The sequence below is a fragment of the Macrobrachium rosenbergii genome, chromosome 7, assembly GCF_040412425.1.
Source record: "Macrobrachium rosenbergii isolate ZJJX-2024 chromosome 7, ASM4041242v1, whole genome shotgun sequence".
In the NCBI taxonomy this organism is placed as follows: Eukaryota; Metazoa; Arthropoda; class Malacostraca; order Decapoda; family Palaemonidae; genus Macrobrachium; species Macrobrachium rosenbergii.
Genome location: NC_089747.1, coordinates 18,312,383 through 18,335,618, shown reverse-complemented (window position 1 = coordinate 18,335,618; position 23,236 = coordinate 18,312,383). Strand labels below are relative to the sequence as shown.

The 23,236-nt window shown below is 36.4% G+C and overlaps 1 protein-coding gene across 42 annotated transcripts in view; it reads right to left on the bottom strand.

The window, feature by feature from the left end:
- The window catches only part of osa (trithorax group protein osa), a 106,620-nt gene that overhangs the window by 15,326 nt on the left and 68,058 nt on the right, over positions 1-23,236 (bottom strand). For 8 of the 42 annotated variants that reach the window (XM_067106713.1, XM_067106727.1, XM_067106708.1 and 5 more), the window contains 3 exons: positions 18,926-19,012; positions 16,823-16,964; positions 6,549-6,718 (listed from right to left, as the gene is read on the bottom strand). In XM_067106713.1, coding sequence (XP_066962814.1) covers positions 6,549-6,718; positions 16,823-16,964; positions 18,926-19,012 — 399 coding nt within the window. The remainder of the gene's footprint in view (positions 1-6,548; positions 6,719-16,822; positions 16,965-18,925; positions 19,013-23,236) is intronic. The other 34 variants (XM_067106740.1, XM_067106747.1, XM_067106752.1 and 31 more) reach the window with 7 other exon arrangements.

Genomic DNA, 23,236 nt, shown 5'->3' with positions numbered 1-23,236 from the left:
CATTGCTTACTCAACTCTCAACCTGAGCTAAAGGAGAGGTAGAAGGAATCAGAGCTCTCTCTCTCTTTTTTAAAAGGACGTTACAGGTTAGAAAGAAACAAAGGAGCTGGATTACTTCTTCCCACCCACAAAGTGGGGTGTGGAAATTTGCACATCCTCTAGTTAGGAACCTCTCATGCTCCGGACAGTTGTGGGGTCTACTCTTGCTCTTCCCAGACTCCCTCAAGGAGTTAGGAGCCCCTCCCTGCAAGACTGGGAATGCAGAGAGAACACTCATGAGAAGAATAAGCAGCTTTCCCCTTGTGACCACTGAAGCATGTGAGAGGTCTACACAATGATTGATGTCTAATGGAAAAAGATCCACATGAATTTGGCAACTTCACCAAAGGAGAACTCCCCAACAAAGAAGATGAATGACTTTTGTCCATCCGTTCGTTGTTAAACCTCTCCTACTGAGAGGCCCAATCTGCATACCCCTCACATGGAGAAAAACTCTCTCTTTTACCTTGACAATGAAAACAAAACTTTCAATGGTCTACAGATGTGGGAGACATGAAGCAGCCGCATGCTTGCCCATGACCCTCACTTCTATGTTGCTCCACGAAAGAAAAAATACTGCAACAGAAACACTACAGAAAATGCAAACAAAATTCAAGCATAAAAAGAGATAGTGGAACATAACTTAGCTATGTCCATCCAAGGGAGATGGGAGAGCAGTAGTACTTCACTCAACATGGTCACAAGATAAAGTGATGCTTTAGATGCTACGTGGTTTGCTAGTAACTGCATTCACTTGCACCACCATATGGCCAACCATCCAACTACCTTTCATTTAACTGTTCAGCTACGTGTGAGAGATTTTCTTCACTTGTATTTACGTAGGAACAAACTGTATTTGTGTAAAAAACCAAAGTTGAATAATGTACTGTACCATATATGATGGTATATACAACCTCCAGAACATACGACCCCCTCTCCTAATTTCAACAGGATATAAGAATAAAATTGTGTGTTCTTTTCCAAGCCCTTAAAAGTTAGTTTACTGCTTTTTACCAATAGTATAACCTTGAGCACTTTCATCTTGTTGACTTGGGGGTAAAATCTTCCAATGCTATGATCATGCATTTTTATTTCTGATGTTATAATTATGATAATTACATCAAGTATACAATATTACAATGGGTCATAAACATCACTGAGAATTTTCAGCTTACAACAATAGTTGTCTTTTTCCAGTCTAATTAGGTGGTCATTCACAAAATATCCCAAACTGGAAATGATGAATTTCACTGGATTTCTATTAAATTTTTTTTGGTTAGAGCTATGGAAAATCCAATTAGATTTATATTCCAAAATCCGTAAGTGGCTCAACTTTTAATATTTTTTATATGGAAATATAACTTTTAAAAATTAAGTTAGACTACTAGTCAATATACAGCTACATCAACCATTCTGTCACCAAAGAATAAAGCCACAAAAGTCCGAGAACACAATTTAGAATTCCAGACAATATAGGACTGGGATCACTAAGCCATAAAATAAATAATTATGCCTCCACTGCCTTCTTTAGAGAGAGAGAGAAATCCACAGCCTTTGTAATTTTAGAAAGAGAGAAATCCACAGCCTTTGTAATTTTATCAAATCCACAGCCTTTGTAATTTTATCAAAGTAATGAAAAAACACTAAAATAATAGAACAGGTGGCCACTAGAAGCTGGTCTATGTTTAAAAGGTGGAATAGTGGAACATAGAGAGGACTGAAAATGGTGCCATACGATGCGAGCTCAGGTTTACAAAATATACATGGAGTCAGAAGTTTTTAGAGACCAAATTGTACTACACAAGCACTGGGGAAGAGAGAGGAATGGAAAAACCATATAGTGACAGGTTACCAGCCCTCATAAGAGACAGAGCACTCCGTTACCTTAGGGGACACTGGGCTCTGAAGCAAGACTTGAGAGTATTAAGAAAGAGTATCAGCAAAATGGATAAAATTGATAATGTGTCTTAGTAGATGGAGAATAAATTACAATGGGTGAATTAGGCCACTACTTTTCCATGCAGAACAGTAAGCATTGCTAAGGACAATGAAAACCGAATTTAAAAAGTTGTGACCATAGAATGTTAATTATTATTATATTATCATTATTATTATTAACAGTATTCATGGATGAATATAAAATTAGGCCAAACAATGGCCAATAGCTGGGACCTATGAGTTCATTCAAGTGCTGAGAGGGAAATTAAGACTAAAACGATTTTAATGCTGTAACAGGAGGAAAGCCTCGCAGTTGCACTATGAAACAATTGTTAGGAGAGGGAAGAAAGATAGATGGAAGAAAGAGGATATGAATGGAGGTACTGTAAAAATGAATAAAGGGGTTGCAGCTAGGGACACTGCAAAGAAAATTACATAATAATGCCTACAGTGGACTACATACATAAGGTGCTCTTATGGCACTAACCCCGCTTCACGGAGCATAGTAGTAGTATAAGTAATTACCACAACAGTGAGCTACTTTATTTAGCTATCAGAAGCCTGTTAAGGTTTCATTCATTAAATAACAGCTCTTCAATAATTTCATAATTGTACTAACTGTAAACAGAGTCAGATACAATTTCGTAACTGATTTATTTCCAATAAATCAGAAAAAATGTTTCAACTGTTAGTGTTTCTTTACAGTCCACATATATTATGACTGGATCATGTGGGCTGTTCATCAAACAAGTAACTAATGCTACACGCATCAAAACTAAGTATCTGTCCTATTGATATGGCTATGACGAATCCTGTATTCCAACACTAAGCTTTATTTCAAATTTGTTACTACCAGGCGCAGTTCCATACATTTGTCCATTTATTCATTATAATGAATTTTAGAGCTTTTCCATTTCCTTCAAAATTCAAGGCCAAAGTATGGTGAGAACATGGTATTATAAATGAGGAATTGGCAAAAATGTGGTATCAAGAGGCTAGAAAAAAACTATGATAATGATTCAAACTTTAAAGACTGAAATAGTTCAAGACACATGGTAAGGGATAAGAAACTCCTAGTTAGAAAGGCAGCACGTAAGTAACTAGCAGGACGAAGCAATGTAGGAAGACAAAGGGAATCAAGAAAAAAGGTTACATGAAGACTTTGACCTGATGAGAGATCAGGCAGAAGCATGGTGAGAACTGATTTCACAATAAACCCATAGAGGGAATATGACAAAAAATGTATAAGACATTGGATTTAAGATGAAATATATACAAACAGAAATGACAAAATCAGTTACAGTTTATCAAGTCTAGTTAAAACAAGTTTTTCAAGAATAAAAAATGATGACCACAAATTTCTAAAGAAAATTTTATCTATGCTCAATATTTTATGCATATCCTATTGACTTACACAAGAACAAACCACTCTGGCCAACACAAGTATTTTGACCTAGTGGTCTATACATACAACTAAGACTTCTTATAAATGAGTCACAAACACCAGATCACCTGACAAAGATAAATAATACTGGAACAGTTGCTGACAGTGATCATCTTACTCCTGAAGATGAACAATGAGAAGCTTTGGCAACTGAATGTTGAAATAGATTTGCAATTCTAAAACCCATGTCTGAGGAGAATTCAACCAAAGATTATAACTAATTTAACATCAAAGAATATTTATAAGTCTGGTGGAATAGAAACACTAGGTTATGGGGATGACAAGACAGAAATCTTGGATACCAGGTGAGACCTGAGGTACAATAAAGGACAGACATAAGCAAAAAATTACAAATTTCATGGAGGAGATGAATACAAGGTACTGAAGTGTAGCCAGTGAAGTTAAATGCATATCAAGAACATATGAGAGAGAATACTTAAACAAATAAACATGATGTTGACAAAGCCAAGTATTCAAAGAGTGGCATCAGTGTTTGGATAGCCTACAGAATCCTTAATAAAATATCCATGGGTGAAAAATTTTGTCTTAAATACCTGTCAAAAGGAAGGATGGGCTGGTAACAACAGAAGACAGCTTTGGGGAGAAAAGTTTTGTGGACAAAGATTTATGAGGGGGATATTCTGATACACCAGAAGCAGAGGGCCTGAATATACTGTAGTTATTAATGAATTCAGTTTCAGAGGTGAAATTAATAAAATGAAGAGAAGGAAAACTGCCATTTATGATGGAATCACTGCAAAGATGATTTTAGCTCAGACAGAAATGAACCTTAACTAAATATGGAATGAGGAAATAAAGCCTGATGATTGGGAATTGGGTATCAGAGCAAAGGTACCAAATAAAGGTGATCTGATGGTATGTGGTACTACTGAGACATTGCACTGTGTCAGTTGTAATGAAAATTTTCAACAGGCTATTCTCAATAGGCTGGAAAGTGATAAAAAGCTTGATATGAAAAGTATTAATGTCAAGTCTTAATGACAACAAAGTTGCAATTAAAAAATCCTCACTGACTACAAGGAGGAATTTAACACCATCCACAGACCAAATATGTAAGGTCTTGCATCACTATGGCTTTTCAGTTAAAATGTGAAAATGTAATTTAAATTATAGATGCAATGTTACGTTGCAATAAACGGTGAGGTGCTAAAAAGGAATGTTATCCCACCTTGGTAGTTGGCCATTCTCACAGCTTTCATAGAGTAAATGGTGGTCAGGGATGAAGAGAGGTTAACATTGGAGTAACTTGCCATCAAACAGTATTGGAGATAAGGAAAACCATTTGATGAAGGGTATAACTGGACTAATTAGTACGAGCATAGGATATAGCTCGTTTTAAAATCCATGATCCAAAATGAAATTGCTGCTGGCAGACTTTGGATATGGCTCACGTGAGCAAAACTATCAAATCTCCTACTATGTGCACCTCTCCCTAGTCCACAATGTCTACATACTCCACAAGTACTAATCTAAGACACTTTGACTCTTTACTTCATTTTTATTTTTTAACAAACTTATCTATTTTTGCCTGAGTTGAGTATACTGTTTATACAGCTTCCATAAATGAGAGACTGAAATGATAAAGGACAACAAATCAAAGGGAGGAGAAAAGAGCATTAATTGCAAATGAAGTAGTTAAAGTACAAGAACATAAGGTTTCATACATACACTCTCATCATCTTCAACTAAAAGCCAAATTTTTAAAGTAATTTGCATTTCTCCAAGGTATGGAACCCATAGCCTTCAAATGTGGAGTATCTTTCCACAAGCACTGTACCAGCCATGAAATGACTAAACAAGGGTGGTACCCAGGTGGAGATTGGGAAGAGGGGATGCCCATTCTCACCCAACTGACGCTACCTACTGGCCTTCCAGCACAGAAAACTCAAGGGAAAAACAAAGCAGGGTGGAAAGTGTGGGTTACCTACAATATATATAGCTACTGTTTGCAAACCTACAAAATATATGAATTACTTTTAATAACTATTTTTATTTCTTAGCCTTCATGCATATGCACTGATCATCAACTTCAAGCAATATGTCATTTTTTTTTATTGCACTGTCTACATACATACTGTATTGTATTTCTAGATGTCGGAAGCCTTCTAGACACTTGACTTTGGACAAAACTGCTCAAATTATCGTATACTTTCAACATACATACTGTATTGTATTTCTAGATGTCGGAAGCCTTCTAGACACTTGACTTTTGGACAAAACTGCTCAAATTATCGTATACTTTTTAGCTACCATCAAGAAACTGAAGTTTTGGTATCCACTAGTTTCACTTCTCTCACTTCAACAATTCAACAAGAGAGAGTCTCTCTCTCTCTCTCTCTCTCTCTATTATTTCCTGTGCTATTTGCACTCTTTAACCAAGCACAGTACTCTCTCTCTCTCTCTCTCTCTCTCTCTTTATTATTTCCTGTGCTATTTGCACTCTTTAACCAAGCACAGTTTTCCATGAGACTTTACAAATCAAGCACAAAATATCATCCCATACATTTTACTTCAATACAGTCGAATATACTTTAAATCTAAATTCAATATAAATTACAATGATAGATATATATCAATCACTGTATACTGAATTTAGATTTAAAATATATTTGACTGTATTGAGATAAAATGTATGGGATGACCTTTCATGCCTAATTTGTAAGAAAATTAATTTTGAAAGGGTATTCATGATTGAAAAGTCTCATGGAAAATTGTGCTTGGTTAAAGAGTGCAAATGGGCATCTTGGCAGAATGCATAGTGGAAGTTACTTGTTGAAATGGGACTAGTGGAAAGTAATCAAACTTGTATGTTTCTTGATGACAGCTAAATCATAAATACCTTTGAAGGGAAAAGTATATATAATAAAATCTAAATCTAAATTCAATATACAATGACTGATATATTATGAATTTGGGAAACAAATCTGCTTCCAAAATTTCTTTGGCACTGATGTACTTCATTTTTGATTCAGTGGTCTAGTTAAACTACCTAGTATTCATTCTTTGGTAGTTTATTCCTATTTATTTTTTGTTTCAAGTATTTGCGCACTGGTACCTAAAAAATTTTTCTTATAAAAGTGAAGGAAACGGAACTGGGGTAACATACACTCACCGTTCCCGCAAACTGGGTTTGCGAGCCTGGAAATCGCGGCTGATTCCACTGTGAGGACGGGGCTCCTGGGGGAGCAGAGTCGTTTGGACGACTCCAAGGTTGTTGAGGAGGGCCTTGCTGGTTCTGATTAGCATACCCACCAAACTGATTGTTTCCTCTCCATCCTGAGGAAAGAAAGAAATTCAAATTAATTTCCAGACACCGCAGGCCACAGTTTCTTGTTCCTTGCCATAAAAAAAATCAAGAGGCTTACACCATAAACTTGTTCCATCAATTCAACATCCAATTATGTTTGCCTTTTCAAAACCAATTTTCTTACAAATCAAACTTGAAACAGCATCCCATACAAGTGTCAAACCAGTTCAGACAAATGAAAAACCCACACGGTTACAAACACATTACCGCAATGGCAAAAATTCACAGATGAAAGTCTCATCTACCTTAGAAATTAAATAGTACTTAACCCTTTTAGCCCGTGAGGCTATATACTGGCTTTTACTGCTTACTCCTTGTGGCGATATATAGTCACTTTCAAATTATACGCTTAAATAAGCCCAACCCACATAAGGAGATAGTTACTTTTTATTGGCCGACCATCTCCCTCCTTTTTCCAAGAAAGCCAATCAGATGATAGCACATCTTTCAGGCATATTACCCAGAAATCTCGTGTTTGTTTACATTTTCAAGTTCATGCATGGCTGTGGTCTCGAGTGATTATCGCATTATATATGTAAATTTTGTGATATTACATTAGAAATGCATAAGATACACTCATTTTTTAGTTATCAATAATGACATAGAGAATAAAGATTGTGTTACATAAGAGTGACAAGCTCAGACAGTGTCGTAAATAAGGCTTTGTAATGTGTTTCTCATGTTTGTTGTCGTCAGCTGATGTCTGTTGTCTGCTGATGCCTGACAGCGAACCCTTAATCACACAGGGAACATCAATTCTGATATTTTCATTTTAAAATACAATTCATAATCTTTAAATTGATATATAATAGTCTATATATATTTTGAGAGATAATTAATATAGGGTTAAGTGACAGGGAAAAAAAGACCCACTTTTCCAAAATCACATTCAATTTTATGCACGAGTGGGCTCACATGCCATAAATATCATTCAATTTTATGCACGCGTGGGCTCACATGCCATAAATACTAGTCCGGGTTAAAAGGGTTAAAATATTCTTAGCAACCTAATGTAAAAAATTAATTATTACTGCTGATTATTCATTACGGCTGCATCCACAGTTTTTCTTGCATATCACTATCATACATTCATATTATTCCCTCTCCATGAGGCTTTAATGTAAATTACTTACCAGTTGCCTTTATTAATCTTATGATGTACTACTACCAATGGGTGTCAATACAGCCAGGTACTTTACTAAGTCAACAACTCCAGTGACCCAATCTCCAGATTGCCACGAATGAGAGATGAGAGCTGGTTACTTTGAAGGCCCACCATACCTACCAATCCTAACAAATGCAATCTAACCAATTACACATGATCTCTAAAATGTACCACAAAATTACTGGCATCAGCAGGTACCACACATAAAACACAAAAAATTGTTACTTATATAAATGCAAAAGGGGAAGAGAATGGTCTGACCATGAGCTCACTCTCTTACCAGTTTAGCTTCATTATCAATTGCATAACCACAGCTTCTCAAAATTGCCTGACATATCCAATCAAAGACAGTATAGTTTTTCACAACCAGTCTGTAGGCATTGATCCAAAAAGAATGCCTGACAGCCCTCACTGGACACAGCAAGAGGTTCTCTTCATTGCTAAAGATGGAAGACAATGGGAGAATGGTATGGTCACGGATACTAGTCATTTGGGTCTTTGCTACAAAGTTAGGAGCAAATGACATCCCAATGACAAACAAACTCTGCTGTATGTAACCTTTCCAAAAAAATTTTTTTTAAGTAATTTGCATTTTTCCAAGGACACTAACCTTAGCCTTTCACTGCCCTATCTTGAGGATGCAAACAGTAGTAATGAGCCTCTCTTTGTGCAAATTTCAGGAACTGAGCTTCCCTTAAGGCAACTTTGTAAATCCCATCAATATGGGAGAACAATGATCAGCCCAAAAGTTAAAAATTTTGTGACAGATCAATATATATTCCTGATAGATAACCATCTGGGTGTACATGAGGAAGATTTCAACTTGTCTATGTAAGAACTATTTAAATGTTAGTTAAGGGTTGAATAACTGACCAGATCAATGGCTTTTTCACCACACTATACCATACCAATTACTGAACAGAATCTACTAAGAGGTATAGTTGATGTCTGGCAAAACCTGCAATGGTTAGGGTTGCTTCCTCAAAAAATCCTCCTAGGTGGATAACTTCCAGGCATGAAGACAAAGGGTGTCCTGAGTGCTTTCAAATCCAGACTGAGACACACCTGGAACTCCCTGCCACCCAGGGTAGTAAATCCACAAATCAATCTTGCTGTAACATTAGGAAAGCTATCATAAACATCTTTTTTATTTTTTATTTTTTTTTGGGGGGGGGGGGATTTGCTGAGCTTCCTTAGCACCTACATGCCCAACAGATAGCGCCCAACAGATAGCGAAAGAGTTCTGCAGACCTGAAGAGTTCTTGGACAAATCTGATGCTTAACCCAATATCCCCTGCTAAAAAGACCACCTAAGATGCTAAGCCTTCTTGGAACAAACCTTGGCTAATTAAAACTCATTTGCCTCCCTCCACACTAAGATCTCAGCTCATGCTGACAAAGAACCTAATCAAATGCTGCCTAATAGCATAAGTACAGCATCCTGCAATATCCACAATACCTTCCCCTGGTAATTCAGTAGTTGTGTGCCCCAAATCTAACGATGATAATCCATCTGAAAGGGGGTCTTCTACCACCAATGAAGATTCTTGAGAGATCCTCCTCCAAGGCTATGACTGGGTAAACGTTCATTAAGATTGCCAGTGATCACAAAGTTGCATGTTATAGCTGGAACACTATAACCTGAAACACCCAAGAACAGTTTCTCTGGCAACAAAAGGTTCCATATCAGGTGCTGCTACAACTTGGCTGTGGAGAGTTGCCCCCTGTCAAAACCACCGGACTGACTGATGATCATACTCAGGTTCAGAGCTCTAATCAGAGGTATCAGGTCTGATTCCTCACAGTTGATATGAAGCCCAAGGTCTTGACAAACCCACCAACAAGGTCAAATCCCACCAATTAGGCAGCATAGCAAGATGTTAAATTACTTCTTATCCAGAGTCCATCTGCTAGGCCTAGCATAGAGTACAGATGTGTACTGTTGTTAAAAATTACATCCCTGGCTTCTTTTGATATCCTTCTCGAAAAGCTCTATTGCAATACTCTTAGAAATACGAATAAGTCAACAGGTCTGAGACACAAAGATCTTCTCATAGAAGTCAAAGTTGAATTCTTCTCACTGCCACATTCCTCATCTTGAGAAGATCACAGAGGATGAAAGAACAGCACAACAAAATCACCATCTTTAATGCTTTGGTACCTTCCTCCACCATTCTGGACTAATAATAAAAAAAATAAATAAAAATAAACCCTATTACTGCTACTACTGACTCAAACACTCATTTCAGACAACTGGATAAGGGAAGAAACTCCTCATTCCTGGCAAAAGAGAGAGAGAGAGAGAGAGAGAGAGAGAGAGAGAGAGAGAGAGAGAGAGAGAGAGAGAGAGAGAGAGAGAGAGAGAGAGAGAGAGAGAGAGAGAGAGAGAGAGAGAGAGAGAGAGAGAGAGAGAGAGCGCAATGTGCATTCATGGCTGCCACATCTTTTACTGGTTCCAAATACTCTGAAGTCTCACAGCAGCTGTCACAGGAAGATCAATGACCCTGTTTGCAGGGTAGTAATTGCAGTTACAAGCTAAGGCATCTTTTGAGGCCTTTTTAACATAGGGATCTCACAGTACCTTTGATCCAATCTAATACCTATAATAAAGTCCTTGATCCTTTAAGTTAAATAACGATCCTCCTTTTCTATATATTCAATGTCCAAAATAGAATCCCTGCAAGGCTGAAGAACACCCTCTCATCAAAGGTTGAGGACATCATCAGCATGGTCTTGGGGATTCAAACAGAGGGCTGAAAGATGAATCCCTGTGCCTCAGGAAATCCCAAAGGGATTATTACTAAGACTTCTTGCTGGATATTTCTGAAGCTGCATAAATCAGTATGTCTTTGTCCTGTTTCACTGATTTGTCCTTTTCACTGAAAGTCAAGGAGGAAATACATCCTCTCTGTAGCAAAGCAAGTCCCTGAACACAAAAGGGCAGTCCGGGTGAGAAATCATTCTGACCATGAATGCTCTTTTGTATCTAATGATCCTGATAACTCTCTCACAGTCATGATCATGACTGGGTGATGACTTGAGTTACAAAGTTAAGAGTGCCTGGAGAAATCATGACCGGTTATCTTACACTCAAGGAAACAACCTTTAGAGAGCAAGATTTGGGAGACATAGGCTACATCATCCCTTGAGAGTTTCTCTGGTGGGCTGAAGCTGGATTTTTAGCATGTTTGGTTTTGTCATTATTCTGATATATTTGCTTTGCTGTGAATCAGGTATTTTTGTTTACAAAAATTACATCATGTTAGCTTTTTAGCCAGAACAGTGAAGCTGGTAATTTTTAGCTCTAGTTTAGTTTTTAGCTCTTGATAGTCATTCCTGTCCTCGTGCAATATTTTCAAGTTTTGCATCATGAATATAATAGGCACACTCCTTTGATCGTGCATAATGGTTCGGTAACAGTTTATGCATTTGTCTTCTACAAAGGCACTTTAATGCAACTTGATTCACATGATGCATATCTAGGATACAGCATTTTTTGTACCAATATTCCAAGTATTATTCTAACTGAGAGGAGTCAACATTAACACATATTACTGCCAATGTTCATCAGAGACCCATCACACTAGAACTATCTAACCCCTGGAATCCATGGGCCAGCTCCAAAGAATAGTCACCCTCGAGACAGCATTACAAGCAGTCTCCCACCAACGAGATATCTCCATGACCCTTCCTGCTGACAACCCCCGAGTCCAAACAACACTGTATAGTTGACAATCTCATCAATGTTTCTACCACTAGTTTCAGGTATGAAGCCCAGTCCCATTTTTCAAATAGCAAACCTTCAAATAGAATTACTACTACTTTATAACAATATATATGTTAACCAATAGTAAAACATTAACAATTAATTGTCTTGATTCCATGCAAGAAACCCCAGTCACCGCAACCTATTTTTTGAGGAAAAAGAATATCCCTTCTGCAAACACACAAATTACGTGATGCTACTCACTGCTCCCTACTCCAATGAAAAACACAAACAGAACAGACATAAGTGTGGGGCAGGACTGGTCTGGTAAAACTAAGGTATACTTAACTTTTTTTATGATTAAGGAGTTTGTACTGGAAAAAACAGAAATCACAAGTTGTCTGAATCTTAAAGTTGACAAACCAGTTTCAGATAGGTCTTTAAAGTAGACAAACCAGCTTCAGACAGGTCTAAGTAAGGCCATATTATCATTTGCAAGACAATGACATTTTCAAGAGATTAGTGCCTCAATATAACCAGCACAGAGGAAAAATCTGGGAAGATGAAGGCATGATTCCCTAATCCAATATAGGTCAATCCTCAAGGTTTGAACATAGCAAAGGCAATATCAGACTCTAGATAACCAGTCACACCATCTTTTACCATTCAAGAGAGGCTTCAACTGCATCCCCCACACCCTGCTCACTTTACTTCTACAATTTCACGTAAACATTTTTGTTACTGTATTCCTTTCACCGATTTTTATTCATATCATCTGCATTTCCTTTCTTAATTGTGATTTTGGGTCTTTTCTACATAGTTGTGCTCAATGAACAGTTGAAAGGCTGCTTTCATTTCTTCCCATACAGGGTTGCTTCCACTTGTTTTACACATACTCAAAAGTTTTTACTCCACTAATTCCCTTATCCAATCAGTTCAACTCAACTTTCCTATCAGGCTGGTAGTCTTGTAGGTTTGTGTGACAATTTCTAGTAACTGTTGCTACATATTTTATTTATTTGTAAAACTGAAAGGTCAATTAGGATTTCTCAGCTTTACACTTTTTATGACCACGATTCTTTCTAAACAGTAACTGGACATCTCCAGTTCCCAATTATTTTGGAATTTGGCATTTTATAATTCAGTACTCTTGCTATTCTCAAGTTTTTTGTACCAAGAACAGGCCAGTGAGAGTTATTGTGCACAGGTCAGTTTTGTTGTTTTAACATGTTTGTCCAATGGTTTACCAAAGCTCAAAATAATTGTCATGTCAGAAAGCCCTAGCTTGTATCTGTCTTCACACTCAACCCTCACATCTTGTAGTCTCACCAGATAACAGCGGTCATTTAAGCTTACATGTTATATGTACCCTTAACCATGCCACCTTCTTCAGCTAAGTCCTAACACGGTAAGAGTTTCTTTGCACAAAATTCTACAGACAAGGACAAGGCAGGGTACACCACTGACAAGGTTTCAAATTGTGTAAATTCATGATTGGGTTACCCAAACCTCCTGGATCTTCCATCACCTAAATTTTTTCTCAAAGCATCTTCATATGAATTTCTTACAAGCTGAAGGCCATTTCTTTCATCCTTCACACATCCATGAAAGGAAGGACAGTTGGGATCTCTTCCAGCAACATGACCTCATCGCTTACCTGAAGACACAAAGAAGCATCCCCTCAATTACTATCTCATTTGGAAACAAATCTTTGGTTTAGCACATGAGAATGCTGTGCCTCTCCTCATATTCTAGATACTTGATTACCAACACCCTAAGCCTATAGCAAGTTCCAAGCCATTCTGTCAAGACTGGTTGACATGCATAGACACTTGCAATATCTGGAGAGCACAAGAGAGACCTTGTCAACCTTTCTGCAAGATAGCTACTTAAGCTGCTGGCCTCCTGCACAGCCCCCACCTGATCCAGTGGCTTGGGCAATGATGCAATATTAATCATGAAACATGGTCCAACATGCATTTCATGCCATCCATTTTCATCCAATTACGCATGTACTTGTTACCTTTTCTTTGTTTTATCGCAACTGGTGACTGCATTCATTTCAGGCAGTATTTCCCAATTTGCATTTTCTATTTGTGCATTAACCAGTCTTTCTACATATACTTACCTATAGAAGGAATATATTTTACCTAAAGTTCTAATTTTCTCTCTTCTTGACTGGCTACTACTGATGTGCTCTCACACACACTCTTCTGGCAAGTCTTTGCCCTAGTCCACAAGTCTTCCATTTTCTTATATGCTTTTCAGTCTTTTTTAGTATATTCACTTGGCTTTATCTTTACAGCCACAGTGTCATCCAGTCCTATCTAACCTCAGCCTCTACCTTAATTTAACTTTTGCTTCAACCAAATATTCTCTTTCTCAGTATATTTATATTTTTCTTTGGAGACCATTATGTGTAACAAAACTGCCCATCATTTCTACAAGATTAGATATTCTCCAATAACATATATCAAGTGACCTCCTCATCTTACACATTGCCTTGCAAGCTATCTGATCTATTTTACAGTATCCTGGTTTGGATAAGGCTCCATTAGCCAAACCTAAATTATTCGATTAGAAAGAAAATCATGTAGCCAGTCTCCTACAGGTCAACCTATTCATTTTTCATGTTATAAAATTATCAACTTTGTCAAAATCAAGTGTCAATTTTACTGAACTGTTCTGTTGAATAACTGTGATACTTAACGTCTCCTAGAATAAAGTCATGCTGGCTGGGAAAAAGAATGTTTTGATGATTGCTTATGCTATGATTTTCTCACAGACTCATTTCAGAAGATGGGGAACTGCAAGCTTGAAGATTTTTGCAATGTCATCATTTGTCCATGGTACTAGCCATAAGAAATAAATGCTTCTCAAGTTTTTGCCCAGAAGTGGTCTGGTAGTGCTACAGTCACTTTTATATGAGCATTTCCTTTTCAACCATTTCTTTCACAAAGTTAATATTTTGTGTCATCAGGAGATCGTCGATACTAATGTAAATGTACTGTTGGAAGACAACTGCCACTTCAGTAAAAAAAAAAAAAAAAAAAAAAAACAGCAGCAGCAGCCCCCTAAATTACAAAGGTCCATTTTACAATATTTTATCTTTACAATGGAAATAAAGATATGCATTCAGCAGGGACAGTATTCAGAAATTTTAATTTTAATTTTTTCCTGGGCAAGCAGACACCAGCAAAACTCTTCATTTCCTAGGCTGTCACTCAAGTCGCTATTTATACAACCGATATTCAATAATGTTCTGTATTGAAAGTAATTTTTTTTTAATACCATACTGTATCTATATTGTTTTTATGCATCCATCATCTCTATGAAATTCACATCTGTCTCTCTTGCAACTGGTAATAGGAGGAGGAGGAGGAGGAGGAGGAAGGCAATTACTCTTGAGGAGTTACTTCATACAATCAGGAAAGCTTAAATACAAATATACTTATCATGGCTATCAAAAAGGAACTCAAGTCTTCCACAGTCCACAAAATCCATCCTCCTACAGCATAACCACCTAATTAGCGATGGTGCAAAAATCTCCAGCATTGGTGAAATCCACTGTTACAACAACAATAGCTGGGGCCAATGACGAGACAGAGAAATTACTAATTATGTGAATTTTAACAGATACAGCAGAGTATGCCATGCAGCCTACTGACTATCCAAGCTAAGGCGAGCTATCTTTTTGAAATCCTTAAAGAGCATGACAATGATCCTACAACCACACAGCAGTTTACACCAAGTCATGGGTGGTTCCAAAACTTCAAAAGGGCATCAATTCTACCATTTAATTCTTCAAACATTCTTCAGGACCAGTATGCTGTCATCTGTATCCATTACATTAATGGAAGGTAACCTTCCTGTTTTTCACTTTCAGAACATTACTAGTACATTACACGAGATATTCAACACTATTATACAGCAGGCTTTCCCCACCTGTAGGGTAACGTAAGTGTTCTAAGCATGTTAAAGAGAGGCTATGCAAGGCAATGGTATCCACTTGATTAGATGTACTAAAATGCATTTTCTAATTATGATAGTTGCCAATTACGATAGGTTTACTGGAACTCTGAAAGCATCTGTAGTTGGAGCCATATACACATCTGGGCTGAATATGCAGAAAGTATCACGAACAGGGACTCACTCACTTTTAGAAGCCCCACTACCCTCTTCCCTTTAAGACATTTACATGCAAAATCTGAATTTGGGTTACTTTATACACTTTCTACCACCTCATTTTCCTCAATTTGGATTTTAGATTCAAGAAAATTTATTAAGACTTCATTCACCCTGCTGTATTTCAGCTGTTACTCTTGAGTTCGGTGATGTTCCCGTAAAATATTTTTCTAGTTTTTATGTGGAGGAGATGGGGATACAAAGAGTAGAACTTTTGCAGCTTCCTGCGTGCGTACAGGAAGATTCATGGGATTACTGTATTCTTATTTTTTTAAGACTGATACCATAAAGTATAAACAAAGAAAACAAGAAATTTCTGGCATATTCTGAACAGATTCTCCTTTTAAACACAGAGCATATGGTTATAGAAAGATAATGCCTTTTAACCAGGACTGAATGAGCTGCCAACACCTACACTATATAAAAACCAATTCCAGTTCATCAAACATCCTTTTCTTAGCAGCTGGGTTAAACTATTCAAGAATAATACTACCAGCCATTTCTAAAAGCAGTCTTTTACTGTTGTTCTTATTAAATAGATGATCTACTTCCCAACAAAAACCTTTCCTACTGAAGAGAGAGAGAGGTGAGATCAACAGCACTTCACACAACATGCTTTCCTAGTACACCCCCCTCAATCACTAGTGCCACCATACAGCTAACCTTGTAACCATGTTTATCTAATCATTCAGCTATGGATTATGATATTATCGACTTCAGCTGTTCCACTACGAATGCGCGAGTCATGAAATTTAGCCTATATCTAGCACTAACAACAGAAAGGAGTTGGAGTGACTGGACAGCATGGTAGATATCTAGACAATATAAGATGAAATACACAAATCTAATGAGATATCGAATGCAAATGTTCAATAAGCCCAAAATGACTTAAATACAGCTAAAACATTAAAAATTCTTCAAGTACCACAGAGAATCTAAGAACAAATATTCTAATCCTCAGGTAGTGTAACTTCCAATTGGAAACACATTCCAAAGGCTGAATAATTTGAATCTTACCTGGCGGTTGAGATTTTTCAAAATCTGGATGTCTTCGGGGTCCCTGATATCCTGCAGCGGTGTTTGGACCAGGAGGTCCAGGACTTTGAGATGCACCTGGTTTCTGGTTGGGAGGGTACATATTCCCACTCTGAAATCCACCCTGTCAAGGGGGAATCAGTTAATTGACTGGTAACAAAATTACAAGTTATGAAAGAGGAAACACTAATAGATATGTGCAATAAACACACAGACAACATCTGATAATTCTGTAAATTATGTAAAAATAACTTGTGCATTCAACCTTACTCCAAAAAATATGATGAAATGGGCATGCCTTCACACAGTTCCCACATCAGAATTTAAATGGAATTTCATTGAAAAAAAAAAGAGCACATCTTAAAAATGAAGAGGGTAAGTCATTGAACAAACATTAGCATAACATCAGTGTGACAGTGATATGCCAAAAATTGGAAACTTGTAAAACAGTAACAATTTTTTTTTTTTTGCAATCCTTTTCCATCTTCAAACTGACAATGACCAACTCCATCAAACAATTAAAAATTATGGGATAAAAGAATGTACAGTATATTCTCCGTACAATCAAATCTAATAGTCAATGAACAAAAATATTCTAACTAGAACAAAATTAGCTTTGTAAAAATATCTGCAGGATTTGTAAAGTAGAGGGAAAATAGAGGTAGGTTAAAGGACTGTGATTAAGCCTCGACACTGAAACTTACTCTCTACCTGTTGCTAAGCAACATTTTTACAAAAAAATTAGTAGTATTAATTCCAAATAGTAAAATAAGAACAAAAACCTGCTGATCACTGTTAATCATCAACTTAAATCACGCAACACTTTCAAAAGCAAGGAAAAAACCTGGCTAAATTAAAAAAAACACCATAACCCATGAGTACTGGCAAGTAGGAAACAAACTATCGATCCCGAGTGTATCACATGTGAAATAACTCTGGGTAAAAATCAATTATTATTTCCCAGTAGTTAATATATTGTGAATGTTAGTTAGCACCTTCAGCCCGCCTGCGCTGTTAGTTATAAATGGGGACAAGATGTTTGAATCTGGAACCCTCAGTATTTTCATTATAATCATTACTTTGATGTGCTAAGGTTTATAAAAGGTCAAAGAAATGTTGAGGAAATTTCCACACTGTTGGAACATATCGAACATGAGAGCCTGAAACAATTTTTGCAATACTGTACTGTTAAAAATGAAGTAAATGCCTAGTCACCCCTTTAAATTAGGTACTGCAACAAGATAATGTAAGTTTACTATGCTGTCTGACTCCGTAACAGCAAATCCTACCCAAGGTGTAAAGATAAAAATAACACAATGACTATATTTGTTAAAATATATTAAATTTAAATTACTGTATTTTAACATCTCAGCTACAGGATGGTCTTACAAAAGATGCCGACTAGCTACAATTTCAGGTAATGAAGCACAAAGCACTGTATGAAAGTACATGTGAATATGACAGTATTTTACTTTTAATATTACATACTGAAGGTATTTATATCATGTCAGATTGCTCAAGTGTCATAAAAATTTAGCATTTTTGGGGGGCTTGAATTGCAATCAACTGTTAATTCATCAACCTGATAATTACCAATAAAAAGATATGCAACAATATAAAAAAAAAAAAAACTACTTGGATGCACTAACCTAGCCAGAATATAAAAACGACCAAACTAAACATTACTAATGTACAGTAAATAAACAAAATTTAGTAGATAAATTTCAGTTACCCCAACCTAAATGCAAATAGTTTCTATTGGAGGAAAAATTCTATGCTCTTGATAATAAAACCATACTTAACTCAGTCTTGATTTATATAATTCCGAACTCAACCCAAAATAAAGTGGCTATAGTAAGAAATCATTCAATTAAATAATCATCGTCTCAATAGATTATGGTATACTTGAAAAAAACAAAAAGTATTAATATACTTGAAAGAAAATAAAAGTATGGAAGACATACAAACTTTCTTGCTTACTCCCTCCTTTTAATGATAGTCTGTACGACCACACAACTGTGTGGCTTAAAACTATAGAACCAAAAGAAATATGAAAAATCAAATTGGAAAAAAAAAAAAACGTACTTGAAACATGGGGCCCGTGCTGCGCGGAGGGTTCAGCAGTTGTTTGGCCAATTGGGAGTTGCCGTAGTTGCTGCCGCTACTTCCCATCTACAATACATGGCATTCCACTCAGTCTACAAGCAAGGCTACACTACCAAGTTGGGCTACACACTTTCAGTGGTGGAGATGACTTAACTACCATAAGTTCATTATCCATCAATAAATTCCAGCTCACCAAGCAGAACAATTTTTATGTTACGTGAAAACTCAACAAAATGTGGGGAAAAACCAAAGTGTTGCAATCACAAAACATATCTATGTGATCTTAACATCTGATAAAGACAATGCTTTACCCACAAGAAAGTTCAACTCTTGCCAAGGATGACCATTTACGTATGATGAATAAATTATCCTGAATATAGTATTTTTTTTATATCAAATCCCCTTATGAACAAATACTACCAATCAATGTAACATGTGTTTATGGAAAGCAAAAACATCACACATTATTTAATACTAACTACATCTATTCTACTGGCAGTAACCCTAAAAATTACTGCTTTGAACAAAGCATGTTCTTTTGTTCAAACAGGGTTAGCAAATTTATTAAATTTCTTTGCAGGAAAGTGCTTACAATTATCAAATTTAGTTCTGAACAGGGATATATATCCTTTTTTTGACATGGTTTAGGTATCTTATGTATTATACAAATACTACCAATATTTAACAACAGCTCTGACCTTTAACCTTTACGTGCTTTACCAACTAAAGGGTATAAACCTAATTAAAACTGTAAAAAATGCTACCAAGTAACAATTCAATTGTATTCTGGTATTCACATTAGATTTCTTTATTCATTTTCTTTTTCACAGGTTTTAAAGTTGTTTCAACATTTGGTCTGTGACCAAACCTTGGGCACTCTTTCACATTAAGACTGTACCAAGATGATACTCTGCTGTGAAGATACTGAGGTTGTGAAACTGAGCCATATCCTGGTCCAAAGTCCTGGACCAATTTTGTCCACATTACTTTGTCAACTTTAACCTTCATCTGTATGTGTATCTGTAAGCTTGATATTTGTTAAAATGCACCGACTGTTACAGTTTTTATGTTCCTTTCCTGCTTTGCTTTCCTACATTTTTTACTATTTATTTCACAACAATGCACAAAATACATTTACTTCATTTTTCATTTTTACAAAGGTAACGTAAGGTATTGGTAAACAATTTCTATGATTGGTAAACAATTTCTAGGACTATCTAGAAGGAAATATGCAGATCTGATATAAATAAAAATAAAGGCCATATGAAAAAGCCTTTGCCTTCACATTAACCTTTACCCAGCAGAAAACAAGTGAGTGATCCAGACAGAAATATAGTACATAGGAAAGAAGCAGAACAGACATGGGAAAGAGGGCACAGACAACCAGAAGCCTAACTGATGAACACTATTAGATGAGAAATCCAACAAACTGCACAATATAAAAGTGAATGAAGAGAACTCATTTCACATATTTACCCTATAGAGAAAAGACCTTATGTAAAATATCTGCAGTAACAATAGAAAAGCATTCTAGTACCTCTGGGGGCAACATTCCTCCCGCCCCATTACAAAAATAAAAAAGCCTCTCTAAAAAAAGCAAGGGCTACCGTATCTATCAAAGGGAATGAACTCCCCCCACCCCCATCTGCAATAAATCAATTCCTCTGAATGTGTATGCCTTATTGTCGATTCCACCGACAGGAAAAATGGAGCCTTAAAAAACTACCACACTTTGTTCTTCATCGAAAAAAAAAAAAAAGAGCGACAGAGCAAAATTCATTTGGCACAACTCACAAGGTTATACAGTATTGTAAACAAGAACAACAACTTCTAAATAAATAAAAGTGAATACTGAAACTGAACAGCTTAATTTCTAACAATAGAAAACTGCATAGCAAATCTCTCCCAGCCACTCACCCAAACAGGAAAAGGGCAAAACTGACTGAAAGATTAGCAAAATGAAATGAATGCAAAATTATATGGATTCAGAATTAAGAAATACTTACAGAAAGTCAAGGAAAATGTGTCATTTGCCTGCTCTGAACTATGCATTTAAAAAACTAGGCAAGTAGATGTCTATAATATGACACACACAAACAAAAAGGTGAACAATGGTGTTGACCATTCACATAAAGCAGAAATAAAGTGGTAGTCATACACAGGGCTTAGCATGTTCAGTTAAAGGTCTTCCATCATAACTAATCCATGTGGGTGACTGGAAATTTCCTTGTTTACAGAAATAAGGCAGTGTATGATAAAGAACTGCTATGAAGCAAATGGAACTCATTTCAGGTCATTCTAGGCAATCATGAATAGGTCCACTGAATTCCTTCTGAAACTAATGTCAAAACTGGAGCTAGACAAGAATAAAAAAATTTATGAAACATGGAAACTACAAAAATCTTATAGCATTTGTTACACTGATTCATAAGGAACACTGCAGGTAGGCAGTGACAACTCACCCCTCTGAAAGAAAGAGCGCGCGCAAACTGCAGATTTATTAAAAGTAACTTTCCTTAATATCACCCCTATCCTGGTAAGACAGTCAAAGCAACAAGACCCTAGGGATACCATCTTGTCAAATGTCAATAAAATTGCACCAGAAGATCACCAACCATCATTTCCAGCTACCAAAATTGAGTGAGTGGGGTACCAGCCAATTAAGTGTCATGTCACACAATCCTTCATTCCACCAGTGTCTGCTGCTGCCTTAGCATAAATACATTCAGAAACTTCACCAAAATTCAGTACATCAAATTTTCCAGTGACAATGCTGAATTGAAATACAGCCATCATTTCCAGCTACCAAAATTAAGTGAGTGGGGTACCAGCCAATTAGTGCCATGTCACACAATCCTTCACTCTACCATTGTCCACTGCTGCCTTCGCATAAATACATTCAGAAACTCCACCAAAATTCAGTACATCAAAATTTTCCAGTGACAATGCTGTATTGAAATATGGCCAAACATCAAAGAAAAAAAATTGCCAATTTCCTGTGCTCATAACAATGCTTGAAAATTTTCATTATCAAAATGAAAACTTCTCTGAGTGAGCCTGTGTCCTTCAATGACTGAAGAGAATAAAAGCCAATATTACATGACCATTTGTACAAAGAAACAAGAATAGCTGGGAATATAGCAAAACTATTTTGCATTGAAATTCTGCTGCTGCAACCATCATAATTCCTAACATCTGGACCAAACACTTTGATTCTAAATGAGTAAACCAGATTTATGCTTAATTGCCTGCAGTGGTTCCAATCAGTCATCTATGCCAAATTTTACTTAGTGGAACACCAACAGAAGAAACTTCCATACAGAAAGGGGCATTGATACTTGGAACAACATCCCTTAAATCAATGGAGACCAATTAAACCCAATGCTTGATGTACCAGAGACCAAAGAGAAGGTCACAGAGGTTAAAAGGGATGAAAATTTTGGTATGCAGATACCATGATTTCAAATCAAGAAAGTTATAAAAGTTCGGCAATCATTTTCATGCAAAACCACAAGTAAAATATCCACTGCATTCCCCACCCATTAACCATTTTGGCTGAATCTCCCTTTCATGAACACAGGACAAATCTTTTTTATGATATAATGATTTACCTCTATTTATTCATTCCATCTTATTCTACTTCTCTTGTTACATTCTGTTCTATGGATGCTCACATCTAAGGTTAAGGACCATTTATGCTTATCCCTAAATTTGCAAATCGAGTTAATTACTGTAATAATATGCACTGAAGTCTGTAAGAACATCCTGAAAAATCTGACCTTACCCCATATCAAAACTCTGGCCTCAGAAGAAAAAAAAAAAAATTGTAAAGTAACTGTAAAATTTTAGAAGTGTGAAACTTTTATACCTTCCTAAGCAAGAGCTTAACTTTTGAAAGTTTGCAGAAAAATTCACCTCCACTACTGAATTTGTCAAAATATGTAAAAGAGGATAGGTTTATTATAGCATACAAGCTAATACTGAAAGCAAAAACGAAAAACAAATAATTAGATCTACATGATTCCATTAATTTGGATACAATTCAGAAAAACATTATTAATAAAAAATCATGAGTCGATGACACTTTCAATGTCCCATTTCTTTATAGCAACCGCTGTTTTAATATTATTCTAACTTAAAATAATTCAAAGTTCTATTTAAAATTTTCTAAAATTATGTAGTGCGCTGACAGATTGGAACATCAAATGTGCCACGACTAAAGCTGGGTACAAAGCAAGCGTAAACTGCATTGACACAGCACTTGCATTAACTTTCAAGTTAATTTGTTCA